The sequence below is a fragment of the Lonchura striata genome, chromosome 2 (assembly GCF_046129695.1).
Source record: "Lonchura striata isolate bLonStr1 chromosome 2, bLonStr1.mat, whole genome shotgun sequence".
Taxonomy (NCBI): domain Eukaryota; kingdom Metazoa; phylum Chordata; class Aves; order Passeriformes; family Estrildidae; genus Lonchura; species Lonchura striata.
Window position 1 is genome coordinate 74,949,619 of NC_134604.1, and position 20,389 is coordinate 74,970,007.

A 20,389-nucleotide genomic window follows, 5' to 3' on the forward strand; every position below is an offset into this window, starting at 1 on the left:
AGGAAGAAGAAGATAGTTTGTTCTCATTGGTAAAAGTAGATGAGAGTATGGTGAAACACTGAAATGGTCGTGTCTTTTCTCTTGATGTGCATATTTTAAGGGTAGTTTTGATGAAGATGTTTAAATATAAGGTCATAAATCTAGTTGAACCTGCCCTGGGTTTAATGGATGGATTAGAACACATCTCAAGTGCCTTCTAGCCCTATGTTTCTACATGGTTTCATTTTTAGTGATAGATCTTCCAGTCCTATGTAATCTAGGATACACAACTGTAAAGGGAGTGGGGAGGTAATGATCCAGGTTTGAGTGATTCCAGAAATGCATGGCCCTTGTAACGACTGCATGATGGGGAAAATCATATGATGGGATAGAAAATACTGTGGGCTTGTAGTTTAGAAGAGACACATATTTCCATAAGCTAATATCTCCAGCTCCTTCCTGGAAAGCATTACCTGCTGTGAGAATGTGTGAGTCAGCAGTGCTGCAGCAGCACTTGCAGGACAGGGCTTAGCAGAGCATCTGCAAACAGTCGGGGTGAAAGCAAGTAAAGCTCTACTGTGGAAGTAGGTAATGTGCTGATTATATTCATAATCTTTCTGAAATGAAAAAAAGCATCATTTAAAAAGGCAAATGATCTTTTGCATATTTGAAAAGAACTTGGTGAAGTCTAAAGACCATTAAGATACAAATTTTGAGAGACTAATTTAATGATATTCAGCCCATACGCAGCCCATATTTATGCAATTCACAGTAAGAAATTGATATCCATTTAACATTGTTTGTTCCCTGGTCCATTGAGTGAGCTCTGACTAAACATTAATAGTCATTATGCAAAACAAAGCCAGAAAATAATAGGTGAGATAATAATCTCATTAAAAAATGTATCAATGTATTGGTATTTAAGAAGAGGATGTAAAAAATTTTCAGAGTAGTTTGCTTTTTGAAAACATGTGTAGACTATAGAAAGAAATCCAGATTAAGTAAAGAAATCCAGGGTTTGACTTTCCTGTTGCCATGAGGTCAGAGAGCTGGACTGAAAAAACAGATGGGAGATCCTTTGTTCTGCTGCCTCAGCAGAGGGAGGGCATGGAGCTCCATGGCCTGCAAGAGACAGAAGAGGTCTCAGGGGGACCTAAACAATTCTTCTATTATTTCATTCTATGTGCCAAAGCTACTAGCAAGTATGGATCATTTAACATGTATTATTTAATCCTTATTTTCTAAGAATGTGTCATTAGTTAGTGTAGAGATCAATTGTATTAAAATCAGGATTTATACTGGATAAGGAAGGATGAATCAGAGTAGAGTGAACTGTTCCAGTCCATATCAATATTTGATTTTAATACGTTATCAAAAGCAGCTACACAGAATATTCTGTACATTTGTCATTTTAGAAGCAATTACTCTTTCCTGGGATTTCCCTAGAGTACAAATATCTTCTGAATTTCACTTAACTTAGGTAAATTTATATACTGAAACTGTATGTCTTTTCCTAACCAGTTTGGAGAACTGTAATTTTATATTTTTGACAGGTGCTATTTTCTGCTTCTAATTATGAGAGAGAACATTTTGCTGCTTGGTTATCCACTTCCTTTGAATTTCTGTCTTGTCAAGTGAGAAATGCTACATTTACTTACCTGTCTGAAACGTGGAAGTGCATACTTCATTCTTTTCTAGAGCATGTGCCAAAATAGGTACTGAAATACATGGTGTAGACCAAAATGCTTTTTGTATAACCTGTGTTAAGCAGAATTTTGCTCATATTACTAATCACTAACAGTGATAAGGTCACTAATCACCAATATTCCAGAGCTACACAGGGGGACATGCTATACAGAGTGACATTTCTTCTTGATATCCAGTATTTAGAGAAGAGCACGGAACTAACTTTAGTACAGTATAAATGCAGTCATAAAATTAATTATTCCTGATAATTCCATGAAAGTAATGGATTTTTTTTTTTAATGCAGATTTAAGGATGTTTTTTCAATTTTTTTTTTTCTCAGTAATTTGAAGTTAAGCAAAGTGAATTGAAAGGTAATAAATGCATCTAATCCCTTACCAAGCTCTCTGGAGGATCTTTGAAACCTATTACATGTAGTCATATGTCAAGCAAACAATCTCCTTAAATTCCTTTGACTGACTGGTCTGATAATTTTTAGTGTGGAATTCCTCAGACTATTAGGAATTCAGTAGGAATATCAGTAGGAATTCATCAAATGTCAAGCAACAGTTAGAAAAAAGCTGTGAGATTAAATATTCAGTGATAGAAATTGAATATATTTACTTGTTTGATGTGCAAGAAATGCTGATCTGTAGTGTTGCATGTGCTAGATCCTGATTAATATTTCATTTAAATTTGTGTAAAAAAAACCCCATCTTATTGAAGATGAGTGAGTATTGTCACCATAAAACTGGGAAAATTGAACAAAATAAATAGAAAGTCAGGTTGTAAACTTTTAAAACAGAAAGACAAAAGCTTTGTCTGATGTCGGTCATCATCATAGCTCTATGGAAATCTTCCTAAGGTTGTTCTTTCTTTTCAAGTGTAATTTCTCTGTGATTCCCTAATAATTAATTCCTATCAAGTTAGCATGTATAGACATAATGCTCTGGCAGCTCCCTGGAACCAACCATATATTTAATTCTAAGAAAGGCAGATTACAGGTGTAAAGAGGAAAAAAAGATTTGCATAAATGCATAAGAATTTTGTACTTCATCTACCATTAAAACCACTTTATAGAAGCATGATCATCTCAGCTCTTTATTTGTATATGAATTATATTTAAGGATACTTCCCTTAATACCAGTTCACTACAAAAATCTTAGAGCTTCAGTGTCACATCCCGTTATAGTAAAAGGGAGAGGAACAAGCACTTTCAGTGAGCACTTCATCTCAACATGAAGTAGTCATCTAAAGTCAGAGAGATGAATCATGCCTTAAAAGTGCTTCTTAACTCATGTATACATAGTTTGAAAATTATGTGACATGAATTCATCCTTCTAATCTCTTAATTTTCTGGCCCTCCTATCTAAACATCATCTTGGTATAAATTACTATTTTCATACATCTGAGATGACTTGCTGTCCTTATTTATTATGGCAAATATGTAAAAATGGTTATCTTTAATCAGTATCAATTTAATGTTCTTTTGCAATCCATGCACAGCATTTTAAGTCAAAATATTTTCAAACAATTTTGTTATAAGATACCACTTTTAAAGCTCTGATTCCCTGGAGTGCCCTGCTTGCAACTCTGAGCATATTTTGTTCCATGGCAGTAAGCAATCTATTCAGAGTTTAGAAATATTTCCTCTGGGAAAGTATTGCCTGGAGAGCAGTGCAAAATCAGAGAGAACATAAGCAGAATCCAAGAGGGGGAAAAAATGGTTTGGTTGAGCTCTGTTAATTGCTAGTTATTTCTTCTGGCACCATTGAAAACAATCTGCTTATGTTGCTTCCAAAATGACAAGATGAATGGTTCCACAGTCATCACTATTAAAAGGGTAACACCAGGCTGAAAAGAAAAGAACAGTTTTGAGAGAAAAGTGGAATCACTCCTTATAACTAGATAAAATTATAACCTTGCATTATTCATTCATTCTTTCATTCATAGGACAGACATTCACTATTAAAATATGATCTGCTGAGGTAAGATTAGATACTTTACATTCCGGTTATGACTTAGGAGTATATTAAATAGCAAATTCAAAGGCTAGATATTTTAAAATCAACAGCAGCAAGTTTCACTGAAAAGTTCAAAAAGAATCTTCTGAATCAATTGTGATGATTTCCATTAAGTCATAAAAATTAATATAACTCCAAAGAACTGGATAAAAAGTTAATTTATTCCAACATTTTATTGAAAAACTAAAACTGAAACAAAAAACCAAACCAGCAAAACCTCCCTAAAACCACCAAAAAAAGCTAGAAAAAAACCTACAAAAATCCCCCAAGCAAATTACAAGTTTTGGATTATCGTGTCAAATCACTGGAACTTGAGACCTTTTTCATTGTAGGGCTGTTTCTCAAATTCATAGCTGAGAAGATTGAGAAGGAAAAGAAAACACACCTAAATACATTGATTTAGAAAGCAAATGCTACATTGCAAAATAGTTTGTGTTAGGTTTAGTCAGCAAAAATTAACAGTGTGTGATGATATTGAATCGATGATAAAACAAGAGTGAGAAGTACACTTACCAATTCAGACTAGTGAAAAGATGTAGCACGAAAATGAGTGAAATTCATCTTACCTGGCTTTGGACATTTCTCTACATGCTATGTATTGGTTAACTTGGGAATGATTTTCTTATGAGTCCTCAAAATTTCTTTGGGAGGAAAAAAGAACACATCTTACATATGGATTTGAGATAATTTGCTATTTCATTTCAAAGTGCAACAATTCTTTTTGGTGTAAATAATGCTTATAGCCTGAATTATGTATGATTGCTAATTCCTATTAATATTCCAACTAAAGCTGTTCTATGCCAACTTCCTTGTGTCCTGATGCTAAAAAAAAAGCCCCATCACAGGCCCCAGCTAAAAAAAAAAATACAGTATGACTAAACCAAACTCAAAATCACAGGATATGTAGGAAACTCCTTAAGTATATGAATAATATGCCACTGGACAAAGAACAACATAGGCAATGGTCAACCAATTCTAATTCAAGTTTGTTGAATGTTTGTGGTTTTTTCAAAGACAGCTAAAATAAATTCAAGACCAAAGAAGATCTGGCAAACATTAAAGTTTGTTATGAGTACTTTGAGCTATAAAAGTTTGAGGTGCATTGCTATCCTTTGGCAACACAAAGTTGGTTATGCTACAGGTTTAATCTCATACCTGTTTGCTTACTGACTTCATTGGTGAGTCTGCAGTCTATGAAATGGATTAATTTGAAATATGTGTTAATGAGGGGCAGTCTTTGTGAGTCTCAAATCTATTTGACTGGCACTTACCCTACTGATCTCTCTCCCATCTAACCTTCACAGGTTATAATGAACCCTAATAAGTTCATTCTTTGTAGTTCATTTATATGTCTTGAAGACATGATTCTTCCAGCTCATTTTTCTGATATGGTAAGCAATTCAGGGATTTTGCATTATATCTTTCACTTTGTAAATAGGAATAGCTACACTGAATTTCCTACCTATTCATAGTTCTCGGATGTATTTTAAACACAGATAGTATGAATGTAATGCTGGGTGATTGGATTCTTCTCCACTATTTTTTTTCATAACTTCTGAATGCCTTTTGCTTACCTGGCTGTAATTTGTACTTCAGACATTTGTTGTGAATCTAGAAGGACAATGTATGCAAGGTACATTTGATTGTGCTATAAATCTTTAGAAGAGGGAATATGATGCTTCTGGTTTATTTGTGCTACCCATAAACAGAAGGAAAACTTACAAGATCACTGAACATCAATGGCAGCTGGCAATACTTTCACATAGAATTTTTTGAAATCATAATAAATTTATAACATTGCTATGTTTTCCAGGTTTGCTTGGATTTAGTTATTGATTCCTATATATTATGGGCTGATCTTTCACATAGTCCAGGCTCATCAATTTTGGATCTCTGGACTGTGAAAGGCAGTTTTGCTAAATAGAATTTTATTCTGTGCAATATTTCCATTAAATCTCATTAAGGTCCAGGAATAAAAAACTGGGCGTGTTCTCATTTTTCTAATAAGCAAGTCATGTATACTTCAGATTTTTATTTTAAACCCATTTATCCACTGGACTAATCTATACCTTGGAACTTCTTTGTAATTTAGAACTACCCATGGCTCTAAGGAACTGAAAGGCTAAAGGAAGAGAGCAAATCCTTTAAAGCAATGCCCTGATAGTTATTTTTACATCACCTTGTAATCACTTTGTTAAACACACTATTATTAAAAATAAAATGATGTATATATCTACTGGTATGAAGTATCAGCTGAAAAAATGCCAAAAAACCCAAAAAAATGCTAAAAAACCAACTTGTTTGAAAAAACAAGTTGTCATCTACAAATTTCCTAGCCTTGTGTTTTGTTTTTAGTAAAATCAGGATGAGAAATACTACTATTCTTTAAAATAATTAATTGGTTAAAATATTGACAACCCTCAAATTTGATTTAGGAGTGTACAAACAACCATTTTGTCACCAAAGAAAAACAAAATTGACATGTCATCTGTGGAAAACACTAGAAATTATTAATAGTAGGGTTGCACAAAATATCTATAGGATATTGTATAGCAAGTAATATGAGAATCTCATAAATTATAGAGATAAGAGACACTTTCCCTGAAGATTTAAAAAATCATAACAATAGAAAGAGCTTGTCTAGCTCATATAGTTATACTTAAAATGTATTTTATATGTATCAGTTTATACTGATTGAAAAATCATCACTTCTTTTATGTTGCTGAGTAATTAATGCTGATTGTTAGTCTCAGCCCATTGATTTAAAAAATAAACACATTGCTACAGTTTGCAGTATTGAACCGGTATAACTTGATTTGTCACTGAAGTTTCAGAATGTGTTGTAAATGACATAGATTGCCATCATAAGGTATTCAGTATTGAAAGTAAAGATAGGTGTGATTTGCTGTCAGTCAGCAAATTTGCTGAGAGCAAAACAAATCTCTGAAATAGCCATGGTTATAAAGTAGAAAATGTGCTAGTAGAAAAAAAAAACAAGTTTAAAAATTCTGTAAGGAATCATAAAATGACAGTTAAACATCATGATTCAGAATTGTAAACACAAGTGGCCAGTATCATCACATTCTATTTAGAAAGGCAGAAATAGTCAGTAAATTATGTAGTTGATTATTGTACTCATTCATCTGGGGATTGCTGAGGCCCCAGCAATATAGTTCAATATGAAAGATTTGTTATTGTTTAGACCAGGTTGTAAAATCTATTGATTGTCCATATGCAGCATGACTTATTCTTTGAAGTAATATTTGTGCACTTGTTAATAGGATACTGCAGCCATGGATTGTAAAAGGCATTTTAGATCACAGACTTTATGGTTTCCATCTAGGAAAAGTAATAATAAAAAAAGCTTTAATATTCTTCACATTCTAGTATTTTAAGCCATCTAAACCAAGAATCAATTTTACTTAATTTTTTTGTCTTCGCTTTTCTGGGCTGCTCCAGGATTTTATATGAAGGAGTGTCAAGTCTGTGATAAGTAGATATCTAGAATATAGTTCAGTAGTCTCAGCACAGCCATCTAGTACCATTTTAAATGCAAAATGTTTATAAAGAGCGTACAGATATGACATAACACCTGCAAAATATACATGCTCTGTTGGACAGGGAAATAAAAAATAGCATCTACCATTAAAAATGCTATCAAACACTCTTAGGGGACTAAGTAAAGTTTCTGTAGTAGGACTGCTTGTTCTTTCCAGTCCTTATTTTCCCCAGTAAAAATGAGATGTATTATAGTTAGATATGTAATAATTTAGGGCTGTAATTTAGTTTCCTGTGTTCCTGTGCCTCCATGGGAGCTGGATGTACGAACTGCTTGTTCAGCTGGTGGAGGTCTCATCCTTGCTTCAGGTGCCTTAAAGTGGGTGTCTTGATAAATTTAATGTACCCTGTCTGATTTGTTGTGCCTCATTGTCTGCTCCAGAAGGAAACGGGTCTCCTGTAGCTCAGGGGTGAGGTGTGAGAGGCTGGTGGAGGTGCTGGGAGCTGCAGAGGTACTCAGCTGGCACTATTGCATGTTAACCCACAGGATAAACCCAAGAGGCTTTTTCTGTGTTGAAAAGGTCTCCATTGGTGGGAACATAGTTTCATGAAGGGTACTGACTTTAGGAGTAGGACTTTTGAAACAAATTAATCTCCTTGATTTTTGACATTGTCTCTTTGGCATTATGATATTTGGCATCTATGCATGATTATAGTGAAATTCACTTAAGGAGAGGTTCACAAGTGTATGTGACATAGCAATAAAAAACCCCAAAAAACCCCCAAAAAAACCACACAAGTGGGGATGCACTTTCTGACTCTTTACTGTAAGCTGTCAACACTTTTTTCTTACTTGTGTGAATGCTAGAAGAATAGAAAAGAGAACAGCAAATTAAATTTTAGACTGGTGTGAAATACGAAACTAAGACTTATAGATAGCAGAGGAATGATTATGATTTAGAAGCATGTATCTCTTTTTTATTGGAGAAAAGAGAGACTGAATACAAAGTATATGTGATCTTTTCACAAAGCGTGCCATTTCAAAATCTCTGCAGTTAGCAAGAATCCTTTCACTGACCTAAGCAAACTTTTTATCATAATATAAGGCACTTAGGTGTAGGTATTTATTAAATATGTGATAGCCAGTCTTGGTTTTTTTAGCATTTATTTTCTATTACACCTTTCATTCAGTGACTGACCAGCAGACTTCAGATTGCTTCAGAAATTGCTTGACATGGTTTCATACAATTTGATTCTGCCTGTATTTAACATCACTGTTTAGACAGTATTAACTGTGCTTCATGCTTTTCCTTACTTTATTTTTACAGTCTTACTTAAAAATGAATGTGAAAAAAATACATAAAAACTTGTAAAACTTGAAATAAATGTTACTGAGTTGTAGCCATTCAGTGTATAAAATGGGTTAATATTTGTAATATGTTTTTCTGTGTTTCTATTCTCAACTCTAAGCCAAGTTTCTTTTTGATCCATATATTGCTTCATTGCCTTCCCTAAAGTGCAACCTGCTCAGGCAGACCTAGGGAATTCCTCAATGTAAATGCTCTTTTTCTATTTTGAAAACTGGTGTTTTTACTTACCTGCAAATCATAGAGCAAGTCAGAAGAGGATATTTTTCCAATATACTTAAACTGCTTTATTACATACTACTTGGTGTATTTAAGGATTACCACCTTAAGTGTGAAATGCAAGTTTGTCCATTCAGGTTTTATTCATTATCCAGTTCTGGAGGTTCAGCAAGGGATTATCCCTCAGTTCCTGAGGAAAACAGTTCTTGACCATACCAATTGACAGAACAAACAGCACTGGGTAAAATCATACTCTCGTGTGTTTGGAACATCTGCTTCCTCTGGAAGACACAAAATAAAAACTGATATTTAAGAGTTATTAAGTTTTAATAGAATTGAAGAGTTGTTTATATTGTTTAATGTTAATTTTGCCCATCCATTTAGGATGGTAAGAGGAATGACTTGGAGTTCCTGAGAGCATTCAGCTGTTTATTGCAACTTGCAAAATGAGTCATGAGATGAGAAAGCTCATGTGTTTATATACATAGATAGATACAATAGGACTTTGCTGTATTTTGTAATTTAATAATGAAGCTTACAATTATTTCCTTTTATATTTTTTTTAGGTTGTGTTTACTGTAACCTGCAAAGAAAATATGGACTATTAATTGTGTTGTAACATTACTTGTAAGGTTCTTCCTTATATAGAATAGACAGTTGTAGTTTGTGAGAAGTTTGTCTCCTCAAAAATTCTAATGCAAAAATTAATTTGGGATATATGTAAGTTGTCCTAATGTAATTGTTTTATGTTCTTATTCTAATTTCTTTTTTAACTTTAAAATTAATGATTGATTGTTTGGATGATTTATTGCAGAAACCTTTGAAATGCTCATCAGACTGGCTGAGAATTACACAAGCACACTTTTCTGCAATGAGTATAGAAACATGGCTGCTGAGGCTACTGTGCATGTGCAGGAGTTTTTCACAGATGTTGGGCTCTTCTTATTTGGCACAGATGTCAGCACAGAGGAATTTGTGAATAGATTTTTTGACACCCTGTTTCCAGTAGTTTACAACCATGTGATGAATCCTGGTCCGGCTGACATTTCCCTGGAATATGCGGAGTGCCTCCGAGCGGCGAGAGGAGACATCGGGCCCTTTGGCAACGTTCCCAAAAAGGCCGTAGGACAAATGGGAAGATCACTCTTGCCCAGCCGGACTTTCTTGCAGGCTCTGAATTTGGGGATTGAAGTGATCAATACAACAGATCACCTGCGCTTCTCCAGAGACTGCAGCAGAGCTTTGCTGAGAATGCAGTAGTGCCCCCACTGCCAGGGGCTGACGCTGAGCAAGCCCTGCATGGGCTACTGCCTCAGCATCATGCGGGGCTGCCTGGCTGGCGTAGCAGAGGTTGATCTCCACTGGCAGGGGTACCTCCAGTGCCTGGAGGAGCTCTCGGGAGCCCTGAGCGGAGCACACGGCATCGCACACCTGCTGCTGAACTTCCAGTCCCTTCTTCGTGACGCTCTGGAACAGGCTCGGATCAACGGGCCGGAATTATCTGAGCAGGTGAGATGCTGATTTTATCCACACTTGGGGCAAACATGACAGTAGGAAAAGTATTGCTGGTAGCTGTTACTTGTTTGACCATTTTTAGGGCAAGGAACACATTTGTATCTGAATCAGCTTTACTTGACTAAGCAGTTTCTGGGAGCACAAAAAATACTTTTCATGAACACAAGAAAGTTGATTGTTATCTGGTATGCACATTATGATAAATGTAAACAATCCTTATTTTAGATACCAGTGGCCTGCCTTAAAGGACCTATGACTTTGTATATATTATTTCCATAATTTTGGAAATTGGTATGTTTCAGAGGAAGCAGCACAGTTCATTTGTAACATGAAATAAATTCTTTCTTACACTTAAGAGAAAAAAAAAAGTTGTGTGAGATCTCTGTTAGCTGTGAATGTGTGAAGAATTTTAGGATACTGGTATAGAAAGTAGACACTATTTAACTACACTTTAGTGAAAAAAAAAATAGTATATATGCTAATTTATGAGGGTAACTACCAAAATCCAAATTTTTCCTGTATTATATTTAATCCACTTTTTTTTTTTTTTTTATTCTTACATGCAGACTTCCCTGACAGCGGCATATTCTGTATTAAGTACTGGATTGGATAGCTTGGTTTGAGGAGATGCCTTTAGTTTTATAGTCCAGCCTAAAGAGGGTGTCCAGGTGTCCCTGTGCTGTGACATAAACTGAGGTGAAGGAGCGCTTCTAAGACTGCCTCAGTACATGATTAGCTGAAGTTAAAGCAGTGTTTTCTGTTCAGTAGCTGGCATTACCTCTGCTTAAGCTTGGCTTAATATCGTAAATAGAGTTTTTTTCATTTCTTACTAAGACCCAGAGTCTGATAAAAGGGGTTCTTCATCCTGCTGTAATCTGTGAATAGCAGGGTTCATTTCTACAAATGTCCCACTATATCTGCTTTAGACCAGCTAGCTTCATGAGCCATAATATCCTGCTGCTCAAATTCCTTGAGAAAAGCTGTCATTTTTTTTTTTTTTGAAAACGGTTTTTCACTGACATTTTGACTCAAAAGTGGTACACTGATATTCAGTTATTTCAGACCTACAATTGCCTTTTAGGGAAATATCCTGTTGTTCCTTTGATTTCTGTGGGATCTTCTATGCCTAGCATTTTCAGGAACAAGCTAGAACAAGCAAGTAAGGTTCAAGTGAAGGACTTGTGTTTCCTATTTCATCCTGTGTCATTTAATTTGAAAAGTTTTAGACTTGGATTTTCAACAGTGAAGTTTCATTGGCCCAGACTTCAAGGTCTCTCAGCACATTCATGTTTTCAAAATGGAAGTTTTTACAGTCTAAAATAGTATATTTCACTGAATTTTAGTAGAAAATTAAATGGGTGAAGAGCCCTCCACTTAGTGTTTTTGCTTTAGGAAAATTCCACATTGATCCAAAATATGGTACTTTAATTTGATATTCCTGAAAACTTGATGCCTTCCTTCTCCCCATCCTTCATTCAATGTAAGGGATACTAAAATTTCTTATGTAATGATATTTGTTGCCATTGTGCTTGTTCGAAGATCATGTTTTAATTAATGCTGCATTAAAATAATCTGTGATTTTAATGTGATGTGTGTATAGAAGCATTTCCCAACTTCAAAACCCACATACTTCATTCTTGACTCCAACTGTACCAGACCTAGACATCTCTCACCTAATTTCTCTGTTATAATTGACCAGTCCTTTCTCTCTTTGATCACTAATTTGGTGAAATAAGACTGTAATGCAATGATCCCTTGAAACATGGTGATCTAATCAGAATATTTTATATTTTCCCATGTTTTACTTGTCAAGACTTAATTCTGACATGTAATAAATATAGTATTTCAGCTTTAAGAGGCAGAGGAGGGGAATTTCATTGAAATTGGCTCATTAATATTTATTTTATCTTCAGAGTGACTCATGAACTGTTTCAGGTTTTGATAAGCAATTAATGCATCAGTGACTCTAGCAGACAGGCAAGTGACTCTGCGAGCAAGCAAATAATGGTTTGCTTAGGCACACAGCAGTCTGCAGTTTTAAAAGAGAATTTCATTACTTTTTGTGAGTTTTAAAGAAGTGAACAGAAAAAAAAATTAAATGTTTGGAAGCATCATATATAATTATGCAAGTGTTAATGTGACAATCTATGGATTATCCTGCTTAATGATACATGTAGTTGTGCAGTCTTTTTATTCATTCATGGCTATGTTTGTGTAAATAACCACATGTAAAGGATTTTTTTCTAACACTTTGCAGGACTATTTAAATCTGATGTATATTAATGTTCTAAGCTCTGTGTGGTGTTGAAAGAACACTAATGTCTATATAGCATTGCTTCCTTTTACAAAATTCTCTTTTTGTAGTAATTTACAGCTTGTTCCCTTTTCTGCTTGGGTCAGCAGAGCACTGTCAGCTCTGTGTCCATCTGGAATTTGTCTTTCCCTTTCTTCTTACTGTTCTAAAATCGCCTTTAATTCTGCCTCCCACAGCTCTGCTCACTGACAAATAAGTGTAGCACCTGTTCATCATCTCAATACCTGTGCATTGTTTGATGCTATTCTGCAGAATCTAGTGGAGATGTGTGGGCTGTGCAATTATTCATGTATTTCTGTATTTTCACACCTACATATTGCCATATATTTAATGCCACTTCTGTTCCTGAAGTCTATATATGTCCATTTATTGCTCAGTGCATAGTGTACCCTATACTTTTTAGCTGGAACAGAAATTTTTTATTAAACTTCTCTGTGAATGCTTGTGCAGATATAGTGTAATTGCAGTTTAAGAGAGCTGCACCATACAAAACAAGAACAACTGCATTATTAGGATAATCTGAAGAAGAGTGTAGGTAGTTCTTACACACTGGATAACAGCTACAAGTGCCCATTGATACAGAGCACCTTGCAGACTTATCCTGTGCTTCTTTTTTGGCCACATGCTGGAGTTGTCATATGAAGGTCTCTGAGCTTGTGTGTAGCCAAGAAAATCCCCACAGAGGGCACTGTACAGCCTGATGAATGCACAAGAACTTTATGGCACGTTTAAACCGTACATACATGTAAAAAACCCCAAACCAAACCGATACACTACAACAAACCAAAAACCAAGCAAACAAAAAACCCATGGAGATCTGTTTGCAAGTTATAATAAATTGTTTCATGTCACCCCCTTTCTATTATGAAACCACTGTCAGTGTTAAGACAGAAGGACAAAGAGAGATTTCAGCAAGATACACAAAGTTTTGGTGTGGCTAGAGCCTACTATCCCCAGCGTAAGGGCATTTTTGCACTCCCTTTATGTAAGGATTAATGTCACAGCCCCAGGCCATGGAACACACACTCCAGTGTCACTTACAGTGAGATTCAACAGAAGTTTAATCCAGTGTCACCCTGGATTGCCCAAGTCCTGCTCTGGCACCATCCTCAGCTCTCTGTTCCCACCCTTGTGCTTCCATCCATGCCTGCTGCCCTGGCAGCTGAAAGTTAAGCTGGTTGAGGGAGTGTCTGTGCTCTTAGCCAGAGTTTTGTTTTACTGTTCGAAGACTTGTGCTGCCACGCATTGGGTAACCTGTAAGGGAGAGGTTCATTGGGGTGGAAGAAACAGAGAACCTGAGAGAAGAGGAAAGTGGTCTGAGGTCAGTCAAAAATGAAGAAAAAGGGGAAAGGAAAAGGAGAAAAGAAAAAGCTTAAATTTCATAGGGCTTTATAGTTAAATCTTCCTTGCAAAATTTGCATACCAGTTTTGTTCTTGATTCCCAAAAGATCAATGGTGTCTGAGTTTAATATTGAATAAAAGAGATGAAAAGGAATATTGATCAGTTGTTCATTGGATATTCTGAGCACTGATGATTTTGGGATCTGAAGGAAAATGAACTATGTGACCATGATACTAAAAGATACGTATGCATATAAAAATGAGGGATTCAGAAACAAAAAACCAAACAAAAAAAAACCAAAAAAAAACCCCTCCAAAACAAAACAAACAAACAAACAAAAAAACCACAAAAAACCCCAAAACAAAACAAAACAAAAATCTGGCATTTTCTTATTTTGGAAGTGAGAAATCTGTACTACAGGTTTGGTAAAATTTTTCTATGTGTTTTTATATGTAATATAAGCCTACAAAAATTCAGAAAGGGATTTTCAAAAGTGCTATGTCTTCACTGTGTTGTAAGAGATTTCCAAACAGTTGGAGACAAGAAAAATACCAAAATTGTGGAAGCTCTCAAGTCCATTCTTTTCAGTCTAATCCTGAAAGAATAAGTTATGTATCTTCTAAAACATGGGCATAATTATATTCTATTAAGAGGGACTTTTGTCTTGGTGTTTTTTTAATCACCTGTCTAATACTAGAAAGAAAACAAGGTCTTTCTTGTGGCATAGAATGCTAGCAGAAATAAGAATTTAATAGCTCTTCTGACTGACAAATAAGAATTTAATTTTTGTCCTGGGTATTTTTGCTGGAATTGACTAGCTATAAACAGCCAGAATTGCTATAATAAAGTGATACCTATAAAGAGAGTAAGAAGGATGATACAGGAAAATACAGGTCAGTCAGCCTTACCTCCATCCCTGGAAAGGTGATGGAGTAACTAATCCTGGAAACTATATTTGAAACAAATAGAAAAAAAGTTGATTGGGAGTAATGGTTAACCTACTTGACTTCCTTAATAGGACAGCCAGGTTGATAGGATATGGGTAGAGCACTGTATATTACTATAAGTACCTATTGTGGCTTTTTTGTGACTGAAATCAGTGTTTAACCAATAACAAGAAGATACCTGCTACAGCATTTAACATAAAAATCGTGGCAACCACAACTCAGAGCATTTTGTGTGTTGGAATGGCAGTTGTATGCCTAATGTTGCTGGGTTATCCTCAAAACTGGTGTTCTTTTCCAGTGCAATTGTTGTCCTTTTTTTGAATGTGTAGAAACAGGGCTTGAAATCATGCACAGAATATTGGCAGAGGCAATAATACATGCATAGTTATGTGCACATTATGGAAAAATGGGTGTTAGGGTTATGATCTGCTCGTTTGATATATCCAGGCGTTGTACTCAAGTGTAAATTGGAAAGACAAAGTAAGTACACGTTGCTTGACATACACTTGATAATATCCTGGTTGTCTTTTATTTTAAGGTTTATGATACAGTAGGAGATGTGTGGCAAGCACTGGAAGCACTTGTTTCCATCAAGAAACAAGTTCATAATGGCAGAACATGAAACCATGAAACTATGACTGTCTAAACAAAATCAACTGCTGTGTTCCTTAGCTTCTCAGAATTTAAAATATATGGTATCTCAGCTTTTGGTAGCACTTTCAAGGTACATCCTTTTCTATGCCTCTTCTCACATTTGGTGAGAAGACATTCAAATCCAGTGTCATGTTCTGAAAAGTGCTTTTTTAAAATTCATTTGCTGAATTGCTCAGATTCCTCCCCTGTGTCTCCTACAGCGGAGTTACTTGTATGTGCTGCAGTTGCACTTACAAAGTATTATGGGCTGGCAGCAACCTTCAGTCCCCGAGCCCCCTGCAGTACCTGGGGGACTGAGCGGTAACAGAAGAGCTGGAAATGAAGGAATGAGATTGACATTGAGATGAAGGAGGGAAGAGATAGGAAGAGGGTGTTTCTAGTCTGAACTTTATTTCCCACCATTATAATCTGTTTTTAATTTGCGAAATTAGACTTCCCTAAACTGAGGCGGTTTTGGGCATGACTTTAATTGGTGAGTGATCTCCTTGTCTTAACCTTGACCCACAAGCTTCTTACTTCTCTCCCCTTTTTCTTTAGAGGAGAGGGAGTGAGAGAGCAGCTGGGTGGGCCTTTGGCTCTTAGCCAAGTCCAACCCCCCACAGTTATCAACACACCTGCCTGACTTTGGCAAACAATGCTAAGTAGTGCAGGTTGAAATGAGATATGTTCAATCTAAGTAAAGTAAATAATGTAGGAGTATATAATGGATGCATTATGCATTCGGATTTAATCAGTTTTGAATTAACCTGCTTCACAAATTGAAATTACTTGAAACATGTTAAGTTGTTCAATTTTGCTGCATTTCTTTTTTAAGATGGAGATCTGGTATGTCAGGAAAGTGTAGGATTTTTAATATACCTTCCCTTTTTTTAGCTTTTTTTTTAATAACAGAAGATTATGCAAAATTTGGGCAAAATGCACAGATCTGCAATGGCTTTTCTCTTTGCATTGACTGCATGGGGAGTCAGAGGCCTGACAAATGCAGAGTAATCAGTCTGGGCTGCCATCATGGTCTGGATTTAGGTGATATGATAGATACCTAACACTGCTTTGGAACAATGGCAGGTTTGTCTCAATATGCCTACTGGGCACTTGGACTGAAGGTGAGAAGGATTCTCTAAGAGACTGAAGTACTGCAATCTGATTCTTCAAAATTGCAAAAAGAGAAAGAAGGACTTTTTATACCTTCCCCAAAGCTGAGTAGAAGGTATGAACAAGTGTAAAGAAGAACACTAAAAATCCTTTCTGTAAGCTGTATCTGTGTTTTTTCTCTGCTTTTTGTTTTCCATTGTTCTCCATTGTGAAACAGAATAACTTCACAAAGAGCGAGGTACTGAGCTGAGCTGACTTCTGGTATCTTGGTTGGCCTTTAAATTGTTGCCAACTCCTTGTAAGGGAAAAACTTTTTTTGGGGCAAATCCAGGGAGTTTGAAGCAAATGAGCTTTCTGGACTGTTTTGGTCCCTGAAATGATATGAGTATGTACGAATAAGGGACTGTCTTGTACGTTGCAAAAGGTCTTAAAGGAAAACTGGCTTTCCCAGGTACAAAGAAGAGAGTGAGGAGCCATTGAAACACTTAATATACAGGTACAGGAAGCAGAAACATTGATCTTGTAAGCTGCAGTTTGGAATGGGGAGGAAACACATAGTGTCTCTGAAATACTAACTAGATAGTGGGTTTTCCCCTCCTTTTTTTCTGACTTTTTTGATTCTTATTATCATGAAAAGGTGACCCTCCAATTATAGAGAGAGTTATTGACAGTGTCTAATGCTAAATGTAATAATGTGTTCTGACTGCTAATTTAAGATAACATGATTTTGTTAGCTTACATACTTCTGTTACAGTATTTTGCTAACAAAACTGCTCTGTTCTTCACAATTTTGGAACATAAATTGCAGCCTGCAATGAAGTGTAAATACGTTGTGCAGATATGCTGATGCAACCAACTTGGTTTGCTTTCACTAATTCTTCATGTATTGTAAATTGAAATATGGTTTTTATTTAAAGTGAGTTACATGCCTGATAAAGGTTATAGGCCCCCAGTTCTGCTTTCATTGACAGTCACATTTATAAAGAATTTCTTTTGGTTTACATAGGTGATCCTGGATAATCTTAGACCTAGAGTTAAAGGACAGTTCTGCCTGTGTCCTACAAGGCAGCACAATGTTAGCTGTCTGTGTCAGAGCTCTATTTGCTGGGCACGCAGAAATAAAGATTAATAAAGTATATTTGAACTAAGCATAAATAAATCAGTCCAGCTACTCACAAGCAGCTGATCTTTGGAAAGGGCTACTGCTGGTTTTATATAACTTCTTTTTGGAGGAGAACCGTGGAGTGTTTTCACTGAACATAAATGAAACACCTTGGCATCCACTGAAGCAGACTTGGATTGGGAGAGCTGGCAGCCCCTCATAAGAAGCAGTTTTTGTTGAACTGCCTTTGAAGAGTTTGAAGTGGCAGTGCTGTGTTCTGGCTACAGGGTAACTTGGCTGAGAACATTCGGATTTCCCCTGACATTAAGTCATTTAAAGTAAAAAAAAAAAACAAAAAAAACCAACCCAAAAACAAAAACAACAACAAAAAAATCTTTTCTTCCAGCTTCATTCAGGAGGAGAAACTATTTTTGCTGCCAGACTTGCTGAGTGTTAGTCCCTCATGAATGGAGAAGCAGAATTAAAACCATTTACAATTTCAGTAATTAAAGACCAGAAGACACAAATTAAAAGTATATTAAGTAGCTCATATTTAATGGGCTCTTAGATTTCATTTTGCAATCCCCAACATGCAAAATTATGAAGGAAAGCACAGATAATTAAACGTTGATAAGAAATGAGAACAGAGTTCTCAAGAACTTGGACAGGATTACTGATTTTGATAAAAGCAGTATTAAGAGGAAGATACGAGTCTCAGTCTTGTGAAAGTTGGGGACTGTGACTCCTAAAATCCAACAGCTTGAACAGCAGTCTTTTACAAAACCATATGAAAAAAAAACCTTATTATTCAAAGCAGGTTTACAAACTCTTTGCATTTTTGTCTCTTACCTTGCTCTTGACTGTTTGTAGACTCACAGAATGGTTTGCATTGCAAGGGACTTTAAAGATTATCCAGTTCCACCCTCTTGCTATGGACAGGGACTCTTTCCACCAGACCAGATGTTCAAGGTCCAATCCAGCCTGGCCTTGAATACTTAGAGGGATCAGGCGTTTCCCCATGGCAGTGGTGCTGCATGGTGCCAAACCAAGTGGAATTGTTACTTCAGTATCTCCAAGTTGTACTTCAATTTATATATCACAGAAAATTACTTCCCTTTTATTTCCAGCATGTAATCCTTTGTTTTTTTTTTCCTGAGGAGGCTACCACTACCTTGCTGGTGGGTGTGCATTCTGTGCATCTGCAGTTTACATTTCTTCTTCCTCAATACCACCTGCTTGGGTGTGAGACAAACTCTTATATTCCACAAGTTTTCTTTGAATTGGATTTCTCCTTTTTGAGCTTGAAACAACTTCCAACTCCATCTCTTTTGAAAAATTATAGCTGCAGATTTTTGTGTATCACCTGAAATTTCAATTTCAGTTTTGAATAAAATTTCTCAGAAAATATCATTAGCTGGCAGGTCTATTTGAGATTTGTCTTACAGGGGATTCTAAATTGTTTAGTAATTTTAGCAGGTATTATTCTAAGTGTCTGATTTTCTAGGCTTTTGTTCACAATCTTTTCCTCCTCACTTGTCATGGACTTCTCCTGCAAATTCTGTAAAATGCTTAAGCGTAGGTATGAATCTTGTAATTTGCCACTGTAACTCCAGAATTTTCTTATTTTCCAGTGTCTGAGACATATTGTTAGACTCAAGTAGTCTCAGATAAAGAAGACAAAATTTGGAAAGAAAGCAAAGAAAATAATACAGAATTTCTTCATGGTTTTTCTGGGTTGAAAACCTGGTACTTCACCAGTCTCTCCTCACATTAATGATTGCATATTAGCATTTTTCCTGTTCTGAAGGAAAAGCAAATGTTTATTACCTCATGCTTGCTCTCCTTGTTTTCAAAACCTTGGATTTTGTCTTGATAGGAAATACTTAAATCTCCCATGCCATGTGTGCCCTCTCATATATCAAAATACAGGGTTTTTTTTTTTGAAACAGAAGTTTGATATTAAATGAGCAACTGTTCCAAGAAAAAAAAGAAAAAAAAAAAAAAAACCACACCTAAAACCCCCCAATAGAAAGCTGCTGAAGTGCTTGGGAATACTGAAATACTGATGCTCCCTCTCGTGGTTTAGTTGATAATACAAACCAGGGAAACTATAGCAGTGTAATGCATTATTTTCCTTGATCAAAGTCTTTGGTATTTTTGATTAGTAATCTGGTACTGCAAATGCTGGCAACTCATCAAAAATCTGTTTCTAGAAGAAAGTATTCCTTTTGTATTTCTAGAAATGAAAATAAAATTAACCACAATTTTATTTGTAACAAATGGATTTCCAACCAGTGTGATATTTCATTCTAGCTTTATTTTAGGGTTGTTAGATTTCAGCTGTCCATTTGCTCATGAGTGTTTGAGCGGATTTAACTGTAAGGAATATGGCAAGTTTGTGATCTGACAGCTAGAATTTAAAGCCACCAGAATAATCACTACCTAAAACATGCATTAAATAAAATCAGATTATGGCATAGCTAGTCACTTAGACTGTGTTGTGCATCAAGGAACGGGAGAAGACACCTCTCTAGGTACAAAACCTCTTGGTCTTTTATTCAGATCTGGCTGGGTATCAGAATCAGGAGTCTGAAACATGAAAGAAACTTCATTTTAAAAGTTTCTTTCATGGGTTTTTTTGGTAGGTTTAGC

The 20,389-nt window shown here is 35.8% G+C and overlaps 1 protein-coding gene across 2 annotated transcripts in view; it reads left to right on the forward strand.

The window, feature by feature from the left end:
* The window catches only part of LOC110477034 (glypican-5), a 231,021-nt gene that overhangs the window by 30,959 nt on the left and 179,673 nt on the right, over positions 1 to 20,389 (forward strand). The window contains exon 3 of one of the 2 annotated variants that reach the window (XM_077781482.1): positions 9,586 to 10,280. In XM_077781482.1, coding sequence (XP_077637608.1) covers positions 10,071 to 10,280 — 210 coding nt within the window. In that variant the 5' untranslated portion in view covers positions 9,586 to 10,070. Of the gene's footprint in view, positions 1 to 9,585; positions 10,281 to 20,389 lie in introns of those variants that run through there. The other variant, XM_077781481.1, reaches the window with a different exon arrangement.